The following is a 21,007-nucleotide window of genomic DNA, read 5'->3' as shown; positions in this document are numbered from 1 at the left end:
ACAACAAAGTCCATGCTCAATAATCCAGGTATACAATCCAACAATTTTCAGTCAGGTCAGCTGGACAGTTTCTTTTTTTTTTCTGCTGAAACGTTTCGCCTTCGATCCGGAAAGCTTCATCAGTCAAGGAAACACACAACACAACATAACTGTCAGTTTTGTGAAAAATGTTGGATATAATTTGCATACTTAATGAGAGCACTAACACAAACTAAACTAACATAAATTAGGATTTATTCAAATCATGCAACAAAAATACAGAAACAAGGCACCAAAAGTGAAAAATAAATAAATCTACAGCAGCATGGTCTTATTAGCAGAGTGGTTCTGATGGCAGTGAGATTATCTTAGCAACAGGGTCCAGTTAGCAGCATGATACTGTTAGCAGTGTGGTTTGGTTAGCGGTGTGGTTTGGTTAGCTGTGTGGTCTTGTTAGCAGGTCCATTCAGCAGCATGATGATAATAAGGCCACTGTAGCTGCCTTCCAGATTGCCCTCCAAAACTGGGTCCGGCAGACAGAGAACATCCAAGGTTCCCCCACGGAATCAAGTGGGTCTGTAGAGTTTGGTCTGTGCAGACAGATGGAGGATCTTGTTAGCAGCGTTAACAGGTCTTGTTAGCAGGTCCCATCAGCAGCATGATGATAATAACGACGGCAACAGCTGCCTCCCAGAATGCTCTCCAGAACCGGGTCCGGCAGACAGAGAACATCCAAGGTTTTCCTGCAGAACCGAACGGGTCCGTAGAGTTCGGTCCGTGCAGGCAGATGGAGGATCATGGAGACGGCCACCATGACAGTCCTGAACCTGAGGCTGGAAAGACTGAACCACGATGGCAAGACATTGACACAGAAAACTCTACAAGTGTGTCACAGTCATACCCGTACTGCAGATGTACACTGTAGGCGGGAAAAAAACATTTTTGGATAAAGGACAAAACATCCATCCATCCATCCATTCTCTCCTGCTTATCTGGGGTCGGGTCGCGGGGGTAGCAGCCAAAGTAGGGAGGCCCAGACTTCCCTCTCCCCAGCCACTTGGGCCATCTCCTCAAGGGGAATCCCATGGCGTTCCCAGGCCAGCTGAGAAACAGTGTCCCTCCAGCGTGTCCTGGTTCTCCCTCTGGGTCTCCTCCCGGTGGGACGTGCCTGGAACACCTCACCAGGGAGGCGTCCAGGAGGCATCCTAACCAGATGCCCGAGCCACCTCAACTGGCTCCTCTCGATGTGGAGAAGCAGCGGCTCTACTCTGAGTTTCTCCTGGATGATCGAGCTTCTCACCCTATCTCTAAGGGAGAGCCCAGACACCCTGCGGAGAAAACTCATTTCAGCCGCCTGTATCCATGATCTTGTTCTTTCGGTCACAACCCAAAGCTCATGACCATAGATGAGGGTAGGAATGTAGATCGACCAGTAAATTGAGAGCTTCGCCTTTTGACTCAGCTCTCTCTTCACCACGACAGACCAGTACAGCGCCCGCTTCACTGCAGATGCTGCACCTATCCGCTTATCGATCTCACACTCCATTTTTCCGTCATTCGTGAACAAGACCCCAAGATACTTGAACTCCTCCACTTGGGGCAGGACCTCCTCCCTGATCCGGAGAGGGCACTCTACCCTTTTCCAGCTCAAGACCATGGCCTCGGATTTGGAGGGAATGATCCTCATCCTGGCCGCGTCACATTCGGCTGCAAACTGCTCCAGCGAAAGCTGTAGATCACGATCTGATGAAGCCAATAGGACCACATCATCTGCAAAAAGCAGAGAAGCGATCCTAAGGTCACCAAAACAGATCCCCTCCACACCTTGGCTGCGCCTAGAAATTCTGTCCATAAAAGTTATGAACAGAATCGGTGACAAAGGGCAACCTCAAAGGGAACGAGCCCGAGGACAAAACATCTAAAAAAATAAAAACAAAAGAAGAAACTGTCCAGACGACCAGACTTAACTTTGACAGTTATAGTTATGTTGCATCAGCTAATTTTGAATACCCGTGGCAGCTATCCTAAAACGAATTGACTCCAAATGTCACTCCGTAGATCCTGAAACTTAAATGTCTCACACAGTGAGCAGCAACTAGAGTACAAGTGACTGAATTACAGCCATGCTTGTGTTTTCTAGAATCAGCTGTTTGTGGTGCTCATCTTCATTTGGATGTGTTCAAGTTATTCAGTTGTAGATATTTGTTCAAGTTTTATTATAATCCATGTAGGGTTTCGTGATTTACTTTTCGAACAGATAGACAGAGTTGACTCATAGTTATTGGCAAAATTTTAAACAAAGACTTTGCACAATCTGTTCGCACTCAGAATACGTGTTGGAGATCTTTCTCAGCTACAAACACTCAAAAATATAGGTCAATATCTACTAAATGACTTACATTAATTCTTGTGTTTTTTTTTGTCAATAAGCTGTAGTGGCTATCTTGAAATCAGGTTGAGTCAAAATGTCGTGAGCAAATACATTATTGTTCACCACCTTTCGGCAAGCGGGCAGTAATAAAGGAACATTTGTAGTTCATCTAATTCACGTTGATTTATTTAAAAGTTGCTTGGAACTTTCTAAAAAAAAAAAACACTTTCAAAGTTACAGCAGCATTACTCCAATATCTTACTCAGCGTGTCTAAATATTTCCAGACTTAAAGCACAGAGAGCCTGATTACGCCACGCTCAATCACATCTACGTTCCTCCTAACTGTGTTCAAGCCCCTCTCCTTCCTGCTGATCTAACGCTTCCTGATTATGTTGGAACTCGTGAGCAGTGAGTAAGCTCGCTGCCATTGCTGATCACTTATTTTCTTCAAAGTGATAAATGTGTTTTATATTTTGCAGTCAATGAAATCATAAATGCATGTTTGGATAAAAGCACTTTGTTAAAGCAGATAACACAATGACAGGATTGACTGCTGCTTGTTCTCCGGGTCTCTGACGAGTTAATGTTTTCTTGTTTGGCAACATGTTTTTTTGTGTGTGTTCAAATGTCAGTCTATAAAGCTAAATATCCCAAGAACCACTGGATGGATTTTAACAAAACTATTATAAAATAATAACTGGATGCACATCAAAAACTGATTAACTTTAAAGTCAAATAGATTTAAGATGGCTGCAGTAGCAAATCAAACTTAGCAAACACAGAAATAACTGTAAGTCATCGAGAGTTATAAGAAATTGAGCTGCATTTTGTTAGATGAGAGTCATCTGAAACACATACTCCAAGAAATTCAAGGTCAAGGTCAAGGTGTCTTTATAGTCATTCACATCACATGTGGTACATGAAGAAAAATTACAGCCCATGCACGATTTGGGGGGTTCAAGGACTGGTGTATGCTTTTGAAAATAAAAAAAAGTCTACAGAAATAGCATGTTTTGTATTCGTGAAAATGTTTGAAATTGTGAACCACCCCTTAAGGCTGCACAGAAGTCTGTTGGAGTCAGCCTCTCCACCATCACAGACATCTATACCTCTAGATGCAGGAAGAGGGCCACCTGCATCATGAAGGACCCCACTCACCCAGCGCACACTTTTGCCCCGCTCCCCTCAGGAAGGAGGTTGAGGAGCATTAAGTGTAGAACTACTAGACTGAGGAACAGCTTCTACCCTGAAGCTGTTAGACTCATGAATCTCTAATCAGAATAATCACTGTGAAAAATCACATCATGTTGCTGCTGATCTGTTTCAATGTTGTTGCTGATCTGTTTCATGTTGCTGCTGATCTGTTTCATGTTGCTGCTGATCTGTTTCATGTTGCTGTGTTCATTCATGCTCATCTGCTCACAGACTCATGTTCGTACTTCTGTTCAGTGTATTGTTTTTGTACAATCAGTGCTTTGTGTGATTTTAGTTGATGTTTTTCTTAGTTCATTGCTTAGATCTTATTACTGTTTTTCTTTTACATTTTATACTTTTGTTGAATGTAACTGGGACCCTGTGTACACAATTTCATTCCACCAAATGTACCACATGTGGTGGAATGACAAATAAAGAAACTTGAATCCTTGAATGCTTCAGCACTAGCTAAAAAATATATGGTGCTGTTGTTATGAACGTTTTGTTTTCTCCATTTAGTTTTCTGTGGTAAAACGTGTAAATCATAATCCTCAGCAGGGTTGATTAGTGGCCCTTTTGACCAATCAGGCTAAAGATAATGTATGGATCGATGGATGGATAAGAAATGACAGTTTTATAGCTATTTTTGTTCAGTCTGAAAAGTATTCATAAAAGATCTCAAGATATCTCGAGATGCATGAGCATTCAAAGAATATGACCACATCAGATTAGATCTTAATAGCTGGTTAAAGGTTTGTAAACTCAATCATCCAGGTAGATAACAACATTATTTTCTACCTGGATGATTGAGCTTACAACCCTTTATCTGAACCACTTTGGCATTGGTTGTTCTCAGGTTGTTTCTGTGAGTAGCAAGTGGGCCATCTGGTCTAAAACATTTGATTGTTGTTGATGATGATTGATTGTTATGGATGGGTGTGCTCTGTTTGCACGTGTTAAAAGTCTACTTCTGAGATTCCAACAGGAGGTTGTCTTAAAACACAGTGGTGAAGGTTACCTATGGGACAGATTTGGCTGGCAGGCCACATACTGAGGAAGTCCTCTGGATGGCAGACAAAAGTTTTCTTACTTAAAGGAACTGATCCAGATGACATGATTTAACCTTTTTTGTTGTAAAGTTGGTTTTAGTTTGCTGTAATTACTATCCATCTTGAATTGGGCCAATTTCACAAGTAATCCATTGTAGATGCACATTTGACAATTTTTTTTGACAGTTTCATGAAAATCAGAGTGGTTCATAAGATTTTTTTTTTACAAGAGAAGAGACACACAAGGTTAACTTTAACAGCTAATGCCAAAATTTAACACAAATATCTCATCAATGATTTGGTGCCTGGAGTTTGTATTAAAGTTTACATAAGCATAAAATTTAAATGTGAATTGGGTTGACTTTTTTTGTTGTTGTCTCGTTTAGATTCATATTTTGGGCTGTGACTCTTGTTTCAGTGTTCAATAGCTCCTACCTGGACATACAGTGTTGCATGGACTCTTCTGCACAGACATTCCCTCACAGAAGGCTCCTCCGTTGAGGGGAGCTGGATTTGTGCAAGTTCGAGAACGTTTCTGCACACCCCGACCACATCGTACGCTACACGGGGACCAGTCTGTCCACGATGACCAGCCTCCATTCACTGAGAGGGAGGAAAAAAGGTGCAACATCACTACATGAACATGGAATTACACAGTGTGAGAATAAATTAAACCATCTCTGTTTTAAGAAAACCCCAACAGGACGACTCTGTCACAAGACGGGGGCATGAACTTATAGAAAAGTAAAACAGCAATCAGATGTAAATTGTTGCCTTTTCTTAAAAAAAAAAGAAAAAAAAAAGAAAAACATGGTGGGAGGTCAGAAGCACAGAAACACTTCAATCAAGGGTTTGCTTTGGTAAAAGAAATGTGTTGCAGCCTGACATTATATTTCCACTCTCTACAAGGCCATAAAGCACTTAAAAACTGTGTTTGCTGGCCTGCAGCGACAAAGAATTTTGAAGAGGTGTTCAGTGTTGTCAGATGAAAGCTGGAGAGTGGCATTAACCACTTTGCAGCTTTTCTCTCATTTTTAATAGAGTTCTTGTAAATCTTTTGGAAGTCTTCTGGATAAAAGATGAAACGTTTCAACAAAGAAGAACTCGTTCTGAGGACCTGACTCAACCTTGTTAGATTGATCTACCTGGAATATTGAGCATGCATCTGGACAGTTCTTGTAAATATTAGGCCTGTAAATAAATAAAAACAACTTTTTGGATACTCCATTAAACTCAGATGTGAACAATTTCCACTCTCAGATGCTTTCTAGATAAAGTTTTTCAAGGATTTTTCTTTTGGCAGCAAATTGACATCAAGCCTTCATGGAAAATGTTGACAAAGTATTAACATTTAGTTGTTCTTCTACCTGCACTCATGTGCCATAATAAAGATTTAGCCATCCTTGAGGCATAATGACCACCAGCTTTCACGCCAAAGCTGTGATCATATTTTTTTGAGAAATAATTGAGTTACAGTCGTTTTAGTCCCACCGTGTAAAAGATGCAAAATCACAGGCAATATTTGCAAGAGTTTGCAAATGAGTTAGTGTTTGAAGCAGGGCTTAATTTGTAAACTGATTGATGCCGGAATGCAAATAGTTGGCGGGGGGTGGGGGGGTGTGTGTGCAGGGGAAGTGGAGGGAGCTTGTGAGTCCTCCTCCATCTTAATTTTTTTTATAAAGTAGATATTTCCTGCATTTTGGTGCACCCTTTTTTAACGGGCTACACATTTACCTACATTTGAAAACATTTGATTAAATTACTATTTTAGAGAGCAACAACAGGTTGTGTGCGAATAGAGCAGCTCCAATTCTGTCAACCATCCTAACCCCCCCCCCCCCCCCCCCACACACACACACACACACACTTCACGTTTCTGAATCACACTCTTCTCCACTGAATTCATTCCTTTGTTGTTGCTCCTGCTGCTCCAACATCAATTACGACTGCCTTCTCAGGTGTCCAACTAAGAACCATCCATCCATTTATTTTATAAAAGTAAATTGTCTTTTTGACATTTTGATCGCTGTTATTTTGATGCTGTTATTTTGATACGTGATTAATGTGAATAATACACATCAAACATTTCTCTCGTTTTTTTTTTTTTACAATTATTATTACTTTTTAATGTAGCTAAGCTTCTTTATTTATTATGTCTGAAACGTATGCGTGAGTTCACATCAGCATTTGTGCGTGCTCAGAGCTGTCTGGAGATGCTGCTGTGTGTAAGGTATGGCAAGCCAACTGGCCCATTAATACCCACTTTTACCACATGCCTGGCTATTAATGGGCCACTTGGCTTGCCATATTAATGAAGACACGTCATCCCCGCGGGACATGCTGTCCACGTCTCTGCTGGGCAGGAGCGTGTGCACGAGCTGGTCCACATGCTGCAGCTGTAAAGTCCACTCCACAGACTGGGCAACATCTCCTCTTGTTGTATTTTAATAAATAATCAAATGCACGATGACTTTGGACTTTTATTGGTGGAGATTTGAGCTTCTGGATCCGAGCAAACAGTTGCCGGAATGCACCCGGTCAAAATAAGAGAGTTCCTGGATATTGTTCCAGCAGGATCTGGCTCAAATTAAGCACTGGTTTGACATATATTATGATTCACTCTCAACTACTACCACGTTAAGTTTTAGTTCAACATCTGTAAAATAACAGTCAGAGTTATTTTATGTTAGTTAACCTCGTTTAGTATTGGTTAAATTGTGGTGACTCTAAAAGTGAACCAGTTGCAGACGTACATCTAATGCATCTGATTTGAAAGTTTCATTAAAGTTTGTGTAATAGTTTATGAACTATTGCCCCTTTTGCACTGCTCCTAATAAGCCCCAATTCTGGGCAGCCCACCACAGAAAGAACCCTTTTGCACCAGCACTTTAGCTAGTATTTTTAGCTGATTTGAGGCTCATTCAAGACCACTTTTCGTCCCTGCTTCTCTGGTGGGACCGAACGAGCTCAGTTGAGCTGAGTCCGGACCGAAACGTGAATGCAGGACTCTGATTGGTCAGGGGGAGGAGTCACTGGATCTCAGAAACTTTTCACTGATTCACCATTTGCAATTTCTCTGGATGTGGAGCAGCGGCTGGATCTATTTTTAAGATTTTAAAAACAATAATGACAACGCTGTGTTTAATGCTGAAGTCCAGGCGTTTTTTTGTGTTTGATGACCGACTATAAAATTCAAATGAACGGTGTCACCGCGGAGGATCATACGAGCTGCTGAGCCGTTGAAGCCTGCAAGGCCGGACCCCGAGCCCCGGCCTCGCCTGCTCACAAAGGTCAGATTCAAGCCCTGGCAGGCAGAAGGACTGGGATGGAGGGACGGAGGGTGGAAACGTTTTTAAAAACATTTTATGTATAAAAAATAAGTTTTTTTTTATCAGTTGATGAATAGACAGGCTGAGTGTGTTCACTGGACATTTTATACGCTGTTTGAAAGTATGAATGGAATGTGATTTATGCTGTTCTATAAAGCCATTACAGTGTAGAAGTAATAATGAAATATTTTATATTGACAAACCCCTTTAGTGGTAGAGATAGAAAAGACAGTCACATGCCTTAGACGGCTGAAATTGGACTGAGTTTGGAATGTGGTTATTTGCTTAGGATAGTTTATTGTTATGAGGTTTACAGAAAAGGCTGATAAAAAACATTACAAGCACCAAACAGGAACTTAACACAGGGAACATCACATGACCTATGGAGAACCACACTGTTGCCCAACTAGGATAGAAGGGGACAGGAAAATTAGAGAAGATCTGAAGACAGACCCCTAGACAACGATACAGAAGATGTTTGCAGATTCTGTATTACAGGTGGCGAGTAAAAGGAAAGCAGTCTCCAGGTCCAGCAACTGCTCTGACCCTGGGAGAAGACATGGAGGAATACAGGTAGAAATCATATTTTGAAGAATTGAGAACTTTTGTGTCAGGCTTTCATTCACAGGTGACAAAACAGAAGGAGAGAGAAGAACCTGGGAGGTCCCACACAGCAGAGTGGGTCCTGCTGAATGCCATCATAAGGAAGAGGAAGGAGCCGAGGTGGACAGGCACCTACAAGGCTGAACCGAAGTGGACCGGACCTCATCAGGTGGTTGAGAGAACATCGCAAACCAGCGGAAGAGCCGAACCGATCACTGGACCAAGTTGGGATCGATCTGGTTGAAGAAAGCCCCCAATTTGTCAGGACGAGTGACCTGACTGCCCCCACTGTATCGAGACCAGTGACGATAAGCCCAGAAGCCCCCACCCCCAGAAAGCCCCATTACACCCCCTTCTACCCCACTTTGTCAGGGCAATTGGCCTGACACAAAACAGTCAGAGGCTAGGAAAGGAGAACAGAGTCTCCAAGCCCTGACACACACTCATTAAAAAAAAAAAAAAAAAAAAAACTGAACTGAACTTATTCCCCCTAAGAAAAGCAAGAAGATGGACCCACTGACTAAGGCATCTTGAGTGCACACACGTCCCTAGAAAAGTTGAAAACATATTGACATAGAGACTCTCACACATGAAAAAATCTCCATGGTCTTAGAAATTTCATCACCGCTGAGGAACAAAGGACCCCTCACCTGGGAGGGCCTCCCAACTCATCAAAGCGCCGAAACGCAGAGGGAAAGGGTTGAAAATTGATGTTTGTTGCTGTCTTTTATTTGGTCATTCCAGGAGAACAGAGTACGATAGTTTTATTAAAAGGCCCAGAACTTATAGATGAAATAGTCTACCATTTTCAAATAACACGAGTTTGTTACATACCCCTGAAGAGTGACCCTGGTTTTGGGGATTTTAGCGAGGATAATGTGTGGTGTTGTTTTTTGGTATGAACAGTTTGGTGAGTTTCAGGACAATACAAACTCCACTCAGCCACTCACCAGCTCTGTAGCACCCCGTACTTGTAAAAGACTTTCAGAGCACACAATCTGTCACATGGACTGAACTGTACATCCAAATGAGAGATGTGGACACATTTTAGCGCGCCTTAACATAAATTTGAAATTTAACCTGCCTGCAAACAGTCCTACTTATATTGAGGTGATTGAAGTCCCCAGGAGAGTTCCAGATTAATATAATCAAGCTGATTGGGTGGCTGCCGGATTTGAGCGCTTCCCATCATCCCTAATAAGAATTTAGAATTCACTACATCCATTATAATGTGTTGCGACTGATTAATTTGACTCGAGTTACTGTAGAAGAATTGGCTGAACAATTTGCACCCACTTCCCTTATGATCACAAAAGGGGGCATGTGTGCTAGGTTTGGAATAATGCTGTCCGTTACTCAGGTGGTTGAAGGCCTGAATGGTTTGTCTAAAACAATGCACCAACACCCAGGTAAAGACAACCCCTAGATGGTTGGCTGACTGGACTTTTTGGTAAGTGGGGATGTGCAGAATTGTCTGTGTTCATGTAGGATGTGTTTTGTTAAGGGGTTTAGACAGGATTTAATTTACATTTGAGTTAGTCTGTGAAGGATGCTGAGTGGACTGTTAAGGTCACCGTCATGGGGCGTGAGGTGATGCTGTCTTTTCCTCCTAAATAATGATAAAACCGTTCGCTCCGTTTTCAGCAGCATTCACACAACATCCTAGGGTTTAAACGAGTACTAATCTTTCTATGATAGATGTGCCTTTTAAACCTTAATTATTACTCTTTTAATAGAGGCGTGGTATAAACCACAGGTATTAACCTTACTTTGATAGAAGTGATCCAGGAACCATGATGCCCCTGCTGCAGAACCCTGTTTGAACTGAGGCAGCTGAAAAGGTGGACTTACAGCAGAAATGGATGAGTTTAGAAAATTGGTCTCTTTTGAAGAGACCAAGAGTGGGAATGGTGAATAGACAGGCTGGGTGTGTTCACTGGACATTTTATACTCTGTATGTTCACTTTTTCCATAGTTTTATATGTTATACTCTATTCACATCATATCTATTTTTGTGTGTGTTATACACTGTTCACACATATTTTATCACATAGAGGTGAACAACTTGTTTTCGTACAGCACTGAGCAGGAAGGAGGGGCCGGATCGTTTTTCTGTAGACAGAAACAAAGAAAAGTAACTTTTGAGAGTGGTACCAAAATCCAGTTCAAACTAGTTTTTCCTTGAAAGATAAGAAATATGACTGCGTGGTTGCCAAGGTAACCTTAGATTGACTAGGTAGTAAGCCAATAGGAGAAGATCCCCCTCCAGGAGGGAGGCGGGTTCATGAAGAGCTTATATTATCCTAAAACAGGAAGTAGCGTCAGACAATCTTGAGCAGAGCAACTTCTCAGGTGAAGTACGCCTCCATTGTCTCCTGAAATGCATTTCACTACTTTGTTTTTGTAATACTTTAACTGTGGTGTGTATTAAAACTCTCTTAAACTAAGGTGAAGTCTCCTGATGTACCTGCCCGATCCAAACAACCCAGAGAAAGGTATTCGTACCTTTCAACACAGTGAAGATTAAAAATAAATAAACGGTGCCGGCTTTATTGTGAAATCCTGTTTGCCCTTTGACTTTATTAAATAATCTGTTAATTAAAGTTAATTCAACTGAAAAATCATAAAAAGACACAAAATTATTGGATCTCTCATGAATATTTCCCTCAAACATGTTTAAAGAAGAGACACAGCCTTTGGTTCAACATTATTCTAAGCCACAGATGTACAAATCACAAAACAAACATTACACTTTAAATTAAAGCTTTAAATCAAAGCTAAACTTTAATTCAAAGCTAAAAATAATCTGCATACAAGAAAAAATAATCTGTATAAAAGAAAAAAATAATCTGTATACAAGAAAAAATAATCTGTATACACATAAATTAAATCTGGTCTTCTGGACATTCAAAAAACAAAACAAACAAAAAAAGTAGAAACGTTACGTCTTTCATCCGAAAGACTTCTTCAGTCTGAGGTGCTGTATTCAGCTCAGTCTTATATAAATAGCTGTGAGCTGAATACAGCACCTCAGTCTGAATAAGTCTTTTGGATGAAAGACGTAACGTTTCTACATTTTTTTGTTTGTTTGTTTTGTTTTTTGAATGTCCAGAGGACCAGACTTAACTTTTTTAGATTTAATTATAAATGTTTTTGTAGAATCTGTTTCATCAGATTTAATTCAGTTCAGTTTATTTATACAGCGCCAAGTCACAACAGAAGTTGTCTCAGGGCGCTGAACAGAAATATTCATATATATGTTAACAAAAACATTCATATATATAAAAATAATAATTTAATATTATTTATCTGAGGAGCAGACAGCTTTGAGTAACTCATCGCAGAACTCTCATTAGCAGGACTTGGATTCTGGACACGCCTCCAGAATCGGTCCTAAAGTGCAGGTGCAAATCCAGGCTGAGTTGAGCCAAGCTGAATAGGGGCAGTGCAAAAAGGGCATATTTTACTAACAGATATGATTAACATTAACCACACGGTGACTACTTTTAATTTTTTTAAATTAAAATCCATCTAGTAGCTCATGATATATTTAACTAACAGACATGCAGACTGTAATAGTCTATTACAAAATTGTAAAAACAAATGCTGCACAATCAGTTAGCACTAAAGTATGTGTTAAGCTTCACTTTCAGCCTATCTGTAAAAACATCTGTTATAGCCAATTGTGTGTTAGCAAAAGTTGCTTCGCTATTGTTGTGGGACATAAAAAGCAAGTAAATATCTTAAATCTTACCATAAACCACAACTGAGGCTGTGGCACTGCGTCTCTTGGCCACAATGTTGCTGGCAATGCACGTGTAATTCCCAGAGTCAGAGAGTCGAGCTTCAGAGACGATGAGATCATGGCCACCTCTCATGTTGATCAAACCACCATCACCAAAATGTAGAGAATCCTCATTTCTCAGCCATTCCACCTGAAAACATCAGAACATGTCAAATTCTTCAAGGTATACATGTTGAAATGTGTGTGGGCTCACTATCTGTCACTCGTGCTAAAACAGTTCCAAATTAACTACTTTTTCACGAGCTGTGGAAACACTTGTGCACAGGGACCTCCTAATACGACACACCTCAGGAGGGTTCAGCTAAAATAAGAAGATATGCACATTTTGTTTTATAAGTTTAACAAGTTCAAAAAGACTATAGTAGTGCAAGAAATATATTTATGAATCATTCCTGTCATGTTGTAGCATACATAACGTGCTGAATGGGATTTATTGTTCGGTACGAGTTTAATTATAATAGGCACAGCTATTTAGGATCATATCCTGATGCATGCTCAATAATCCAGGTAGAAAAATCCCAAAATGTTCAATGTGGTCCTCTGAACATTCAAAAAACAAAAAACAAAACAAAGCAAAAAAATAGAGAAACGTTTCGTCTCTCATCCGAGAGACTTCCTCATTCTGAGGTGCTATATTCAGCTCAGTCTCTTAAATAACACCTTCTCATAGTGGATCAACCAGTTTGCTGCTGACAACCAAAACCAGCTGCTCACATGGTCAAGAAAGACCATCAGCCCAACAATGGATCATTAGCACACTGATGGCTGTTTACTATTCACAGGGGATTGAGTGATACTAGCAATAACAGCAGTGTAAGAGGGGGACAGTTAAACATGGAGGCCTCCACCCCTGTTTAATGATGGACGATTTCTTTTCACAAAGATGGCCTCCTTTACTCCTCTCTCAAACCATCGTTCCTCTCTGTCTAGGATGTGAACATCTTCATCCCTGAAAGAGTGACCGCTGGCCTGGAGATGAGTGTAGACTGCAGAGTCCTGGCCTGATGATGTTGATCTTCTGTGCTGGACCATCCTTTTGGCCAGTGGCTGTTTTGTTTCCCCGATGTAAGACTGATCACAGCCCTCCTGACACTGAACAGCATACACAATATTACTCTGTTTGTGCCGGGGGACTGGATCTTTGGGATGAACCAGTCTTTGCCGTATTGTATTTTGGGGTTTAAAAGCCACTGGGACGTTATGTTTAGAAAATAAACGTCTCAGGTTCTCTGATACTCCCTCAACATATGGAATGACCACTGGTCTGGGTTCCTCCTTTTCACCTGATGGCTGACTGGAGTCCTGTTTGGGTTTCTTCTCTGCTTTCAGAAAGGCCCAGTTAGGATATCCACATTGCTCTATAGCCTGTCTTGTGTAGGATTTCTCCTTTTGCCTGGCTCCTGAGTTAGTGGGGATGCTGTCTGCTCTGTGATACAGAGTCCTGATGACTCCTAACTTGTGCTCCAAAGGGTGATGGGAGTCAAACTGCAAATACTGGTCTGTGTGGGTGGGTTTGCGGTACACCTCGGTTTGCAAATGTCCTCTATCAGAGACTGAGACCTCACAGTCCAAGAAAGCCAACCTGCCATTTTTTACATCTTCTTGTGTGAACTTGATTTATTTATCCACAGAGTTGATGTGGTCAGTAAAATGTTGGACTTACTGAGATTTAATTTTAACCCAGGTGTCGTCAACATGCCTGAACCAATGACTTGGTGGTGTCCCTGAAAAGGACGTCAAGGCTCTCTTTTCTACCTCCTCCATGTACAGGTTGGCAACAATAGGAGAAACTGGAGACCCCATAGCACACCCATGTTTCTGCCAATAATATTGCTCCCCGTATGTGAAGTAGGTTGACTGTAGGCACAGTTTCAAGAGTTGACACAGTTGTTCTGTGGAAAGCGTGGTCCTGCTGCTCAGAGTGGTGTCTGATTTTAATCTTAAACTGACCACCTCTACTGCATCATCAACAGGAATGCACGTAAAGAGTGATGTGACATCAAAAGAGACCATTGTTTCATCAGTCTCCATGATGACATCCCTCACCTTATCCACTAAGTCCATGGTGTTCTGTATGTGGTGTTCTGAGCTGCCAACTAAAGGGATGAGTACAGATGCCAGATATTTGGAAACATTGTAAGTGACAGAGGTTATCATGCTAACAATAGGTCTTAAAGGTACACCTTGTTTGTGGATTTTAGGTAAACCATACTGACTTGGTGTGGCCTCCCCTGTGTACAGTCTGCGGTACAGAATACGGTCAATAGTCTTGTCCTGCTCCAAATTTTTCAGGCAATCTATTAACTTCTTCTTGTAACCACTTCCTGGATCTCTTTTCAGAGGTTCATAAGTGGTGGACAGCATCCCCACTAACTCTTGAGCCAGGCAGAAGGAGAAATCCTACACAAGACAGGCTCTAGAGCAATGTGGATATCTTAACTGGGCCTTCCTGAAAGCAGAGAAGAAACCCAAACAGGACTCCAGTCAGCCATCAGGTGAAAAGGAGAAACCCAGACCAGTGGTCATTCCATATGTTGAGGGAGTATCAGAGAACCTGAGACGTTTATTTTCTAAACATAACGTCCCAGTGGCTTTTAAACCCCAAAATACAATACGGCAAAGACTGGTTCATCCCAAAGATCCAGTCCCCCGGCACAAACAGAGTAATATTGTGTATGTTGTTCAGTGTCAGGAGGGCTGTGATCAGTCTTACATCGGGGAAACTAAATGGCCACTGGCCAAAAGGAGGGTCCAGCACAGAAGATCAACATCATCAGGTCAGGATTCTGCGGTCTACACTCATCTCCAGGCCAGCGGTCACTCTTTCAGGGATGAAGATGTTCACATCCTGGACAGAGAGGAACAATGGTTTGAGAGAGGAGTAAAGAAGGCTATCTTTGTGCAAAGAAATCGTCCATCATTAAACAGGGGTGGAGGCCTCCGGGTTCAACTGCCCCCCTCTTACAATGCTGTTATTGCTAGTATCACTCAACCCCCTGTGAATAGTAAACAGCCATCAGTGTGCTAATGATCCATTGTTAGGCTGATGGTCCTTCTTGACCATGTGAGCAGCTGGTTTTGGTTGTCAACAGCAATCTGGTTGATCCACTCTGAGAAGGTGCTATTTAAGAGACTGAACTGAATACAGCACCTCAGACTGAGGAAGTCTCTCGGATGAGAGACGAAACGTTTCTACATTTTTTTGCTTTGTGTTGTTTTTTTGAATGTCCAGAGGACCAGATTGAACATTTTTTGAAAATTTAGGATCATATTTGGTTTATCAGTCAGCTTGATGTACCTGTTTGACATTTAAGAGCTTAAATAGATCTTCATCTGCGCCAAACAATATATTCTTATCAGCAGTGTCTTAACCATGGGACGTATAAAATAGGCAGTTTTTGCCAACTCTGAACATTTATCATTATTTTTTAGGAAATTTCATCATAAGAACTGATTTGCGTTACTTCAACATTAGTTATATCCAAAACTTCACTCATCCATTTATGCATCTTGCTTGCTTATTCAAGATTGGGTTGCAAGAAGTGACAGTTCCAGAAGTGAAGCCCAGACATCTCCCCAGTGTTTCTCTCAAACTCCTTGAGGGGATCACAAGTCGTTCCCAGGCCAGTGAGGACATAATGCCTCTGGTGTCTTCTGGGTCTTCAATGTCTTTTTTCGATGAGATGTGCCCAGAAATCCCTCAGAGGACAGCATCTCAATCACATGAACCACCTCAGCTGACTATATTGATGAAGAGGATCAGCAGTTCTAATCCCCCTACAAGACAGTGGATGAGTCCAGCCACTATACACAGGAAGCTCATTTTAGCTGCTTGCATCCAGTTTTCCATTTGTTCAGTCATGATTCACACCTCATGACAACATGTGTGGACTGGTGCACAGACAAACTAGTAAAATGAGAACATTATCTTTCAGCTAAGCTTATTCTTTATGACACACTGCACTAACACCCTCATTACTGTGGATGAAGCCCTTGCCCATTGGTCCATTTTCCACTCTCCCCTACAATCACTCATGGACAAAACTCACATATTTGAACTCCTATGCTCAACTCACCCCGGACCTGGAGAGAACATTCCTTCTTCATCTGGTTGAAAATGTACATGACTTGGACTTAATCTTGGCTGACACAGTGATATTTTTAGTTGTTGTAAAGAACCAGTACAGTACATGTCACACTGTGCAAGATGAGATCTTAAAATCTTGATAACCCATGTCACACTGTATGATGTAATATTTAAAAGATGACAGACTGTGGGACTTCTTCCTATAGAATAATCAACTTATGTACACCACAAAAATCTAATTGATTTAGCTCAATGAAAACACATGAAGTGCTCACTCATGTTGATGTGCTAATTGTTACATTTAGACTTGAAAAAGAAATGGTGGTGAAGGAGAAAAATAAAACAACAGTGGATGAGCTCATGACTAGGAAATAAGATTCAGTCAAAGACAGTCACAGTGCACAACTTTCCCAGACATTTTTTGACACTGCTTCATATTGAAGGTTGTCTTTGGTTGTGAGAGTTAAATGGGCTGTCTGTTAGCCTGTCACACTGAACAATGACATACCACCAACTCAAGCTCAAATCCAAAAATTTCTTACCATTTTTTTCCTTACAAAACATTATGTCTACAGCAGTCATTGCAGTGTGAAGCCGTTTTCATTTCAGTTCACCTTTATTTAACCAGGAATAATAACACTAAGAACAAATTCTTATTCACAGTGCTGGCCGGGCAGCACCAACAGGCACTTGTAGGGTCATGGGAAGGGAAACAATACAGTAGGCAAAACTATAAAATATAGAAGTCAATAACAAACAAGGAAATCACAAATGATATTAACAACAGTTCATTGTCAAAGTTAAACGACAACATTACTAAGCATGAAAAGCAAGTATATTTAAAACCGTCTTTGGTTGAGTCGACTCTCATCCCAGCTACTTTACATTGTGAACTACCCCAGTACAAACTAAATGTCAAAGCCCTAAGATGCCAACAGAATCACATAATCTGCCGGCAGCAGAGATAAGACCCTGAGGTTCCCAAGTAAGATCCCTGCCTTTTCAAAACTGGACTTTGAGATCCATCCATGAACACCAAAAGAAGGGTTGGAAACAAAGAACATAGGTAACGGCGTCTTGTAAAGCTATTGTTAACTTACAAATTATGATTAAAAGTTTTTGTATATTATTGTAACCCATATTTGTGTGAGTGAGTCAGCATTCACACTCTTGTTTTCCTGTTTATAGTTTCTTGCATACGTTGTTTGAAATTTGCAATAGTGTGCTATGACTTTGTAATTTTTTTAATTGATAGTTTTTTACATTGAGATCTCTTCAACACCACGAACAAGATTTGGAACAAGATACCGTCCCGGGGGAGTCAAACCCACAGCGAGAATGAGTTCAACTTTGTCCCAAGAATACAGACACAGCTCCTGCTTTGGTTATACAGGGACTGGATAGCCCTTAAAGCCACCTAGGCACAGCATTCCCTCAGAATACCACGAGGAACATAATCATAAGCCTTCTCATACATTATTTCATTCATATGAGTCAACAAAACACATGTAGACTGGAGAGTCAAACTCCTCTGACCCCATTAGCAACTCCACAAGTGTGAAGATCTGGTCCACTGTTCCATGGTGATGAAAGTCACTCTGTTCCACCTGAATCTGAGGTTTGACAATCAGTCGGAGCCTCCCTTGCTACACCCTGAGTAAACTTTCCCAGGGAGGGGGAGAATGTGATTCCACGATATTTGGAACACACTCTCCAGTTTTGTCTTCTTATGCTACTTTAAACATTTAGCTAGTATTTTACTACTTTTATCTCACCTTTGGCTATTCCTAGCATTTAGCTAGCTCTTTGATACTTTGATACGTTTAGCCCAATTTTGCTAATTTTACCCTTTTTTGCAAAGTTTTACTACTTTTACTTAACCTTGTGCTCATTTTCGTTTTGAGCTTTTGCTTTCCTCTTTTTGTGTTTTGTTCTTTTCCTCTTTGGCGTCTGTTTCCTTTTACCCTCTGTTCTTGTTTTTACTTCAACTCCTCAGTTTCAGCTACCACAACAAAAATGAGAAAAGTAATTCTTCGGTCAACATTCACATTGCATTTTTCTAAAATCTGTCATCCAGAAATGTTTTGATGTCTGAAAAAAAACATTTAAAAACAAACAAAATATTCCAATCACAGAATGATTTTTATCAAACAGTGAGTAAGTTTGTTGTTAAAAAAATCATCTTCATATAAATTTGATGCCAAGAAAGCCTTTCAGAAACAGCTGGAACCTTAGCACTTAGCTTACTACTTTGTGTTTGTAAGGTTTAGAAAACAGGAGAGCAGCCTCTGCTTTTCTGAATGCAGCATGTTTTTCCACTAATGCTTGTATGAGATTAAAGCTCCTCACTGAGAAACTCATTTGTCATCTATTTTGTTTGATGATGCACCACATGTTTCCAGTGAAATACATACCTGACTGCAAGCAGGGAACCTTAGCACATAAGCTTATCTATTGCTAAGCCATAGCAGTTGTAATGAGTGTGCTTTGTCAATGTCTGGTTAAATTTTCAAGACCTTTTCAGAAAAGATACAGTTTGAATTGCAACAATTGGTGCTCCAAGCTCTGTATATCAATCATTCAGCATCAGTGGTGGATGTGTGAAATGTCATGAGCATTGATGCAACTAGTCATGTTTATTATTTATTTTTTTCAGTCAGTGTGTTGAAAGATGATCCGGATAATTAGAGATTTCTAAGAAATTTCCAGTTTAGATTGGTCAGACCTGAGGTGCACACACGTTCCTCTTAAATGGCCTAAAACCACAAAACATATTTTTAGATGTGATTATTTTTGCATGTCAGATATTAAATTTTATTGTTTTTATGTACTGTAGTAGATTGTGCTTACGGATATAATATTTACAGCAGTGCTGTGACTTCATCTGATGATTTCCAACACAAAATGTTTTAATGCAGTTGTGCCTGATCACAACACTCACTGTTGATTTTTAGCCATCTAGATGATACAATAATAAAGGGAGTGAGTTTGCAGTTTGAAACATTATTATAAAAACTTTTAAACTATTACAGTCTTTCACAGCACAGTGGACCTCTCATCATCTTTAACCCTGAAAGACACATGGGGTGCTTGTTGACAATTATTGCTACAACAGGATCTTTTACTTTAATTGTCCTTGTTTGTGTTTTTTATATAAATATTGAGTTGAAGTCAAAACGAGTAAAGCAATACCGTTCTGTTTTTATCTCCTTTTCAACCTTAACAACCCATATAAAGTTGATGTTTATACTACTGTCAAGTTTACTTGTTTTTACTTCATGTGATCTAATTGTGCTCGGGATGTTAAAATATACTGCACTGATTTTAAACATTTCTAACCCTTTATGGTTAATATTCGTCTTCCTGGACATGAAAAAAACATATTCAAATATAGAATAGAATTATAGTTGCCTTTTTTCATGTTTATTTATTTATTTATTTAATTTTTTTGTGGATTTACACAAGTTACAAAATAAACCGGCTTACAGGTACAACTTGTGTAAATCAGAGCAGCATACTATTTTTGCAATAAACAATACCTTTGTCAAGATTTACATCACCTGCTGTCATAAAAGGAAAGTAATAAAGTAAGACTGTGTCTTACTATGTATTTGTCTATCAGCAAAATATCTCTTGAACTAGCAAATGCTGTAAATGAAACTCACAGAAACAATTCACTGGACCTACATCTGCATCTGATTAACCTTTGGAGTCAATTATTTTCATGCAAACTATGTAAAAACATATAAATGGCTACATTTTAAGGTTTAAGGTTCTTTATTGTCATTTGCATCACATGTGGTACATGAGGTGGAACGAAATTGTGTACTCAAGGTCCCAGTTATACACAAAAATAGCAAAAATATAAAAGAAACAGTATCTAAGCAGGATCCTAATCTAAACAGGATCTAAGATATACACTGAACGATACACTAAAGATCTAAGACATACAAAGTACACTAAACACTAATAATGTAAAATAATACGGTACGTTAGTCCCTCAGTACTTTGCGGTTCGATTATTGTGGACTTGCTCTATCACAGTTTGTGGATGTACAGTCCATAATATTGTAAAAACTTAAATTGTACAAGACAGAAGATTGTGTTAGCAAAATTTCTCATGAACCACAAGACAGGGCTTAATGAAAGTTTCAGAAAATACTCACTGGATCTACATCTATTACTAATTAATATTTAAAATGACCCTATTTCAAGATGGCTGCCAGAGCTAATCAACAACACAACACAAAAATGGCTCTTAGCCAGTTTTATAGATACTGAGTTAAAACTCATGTGGTAATAGATTAATGGTCATTCACAACACATACTTAAAGCACTAACAGGTATGCAACAGTTTGCAAATTGCACAAGATCTTGCAAACATCATTTAACATGTTTGGCCATGTCATCTAACTCCTTCTCAACATAAAATGATCTTAGTGGCATCAAAAAGGACAAGCAATATGCATTTATTCAAAGAACACAGAGCTTTAATTCTATTTTAGATTTTATTTCAAACAAATGCAGATGTGCAGATTCTATATCTTTTTGATTTCCCAAATGTACTGATTCAGTAGAATAGTTTATGA

General features: G+C 40.0%; 1 protein-coding gene across 1 annotated transcript in view; it reads right to left on the bottom strand.

The window, feature by feature from the left end:
* LOC119425045 (netrin receptor UNC5D) overlaps positions 1–21,007 on the bottom strand; it is a 215,966-nt gene that overhangs the window by 64,310 nt on the left and 130,649 nt on the right. Inside the window, exons 7-8 of the mRNA XM_037692571.1 lie at positions 12,281–12,461; positions 5,030–5,197 (exon numbers count right to left, since the gene is read on the bottom strand). Of these exons, the coding sequence (XP_037548499.1) occupies positions 5,030–5,197; positions 12,281–12,461 (349 nt within the window). The remainder of the gene's footprint in view (positions 1–5,029; positions 5,198–12,280; positions 12,462–21,007) is intronic.

This window comes from Nematolebias whitei, chromosome 18, assembly GCF_014905685.2.
Source record: "Nematolebias whitei isolate Nwh7 chromosome 18, NemWhi1, whole genome shotgun sequence".
In the NCBI taxonomy this organism is placed as follows: domain Eukaryota; kingdom Metazoa; phylum Chordata; class Actinopteri; order Cyprinodontiformes; family Rivulidae; genus Nematolebias; species Nematolebias whitei.
The sequence above is the reverse complement of the archived record's forward strand: the minus strand, read 5'-3'. Positions and strand labels throughout refer to the sequence as shown.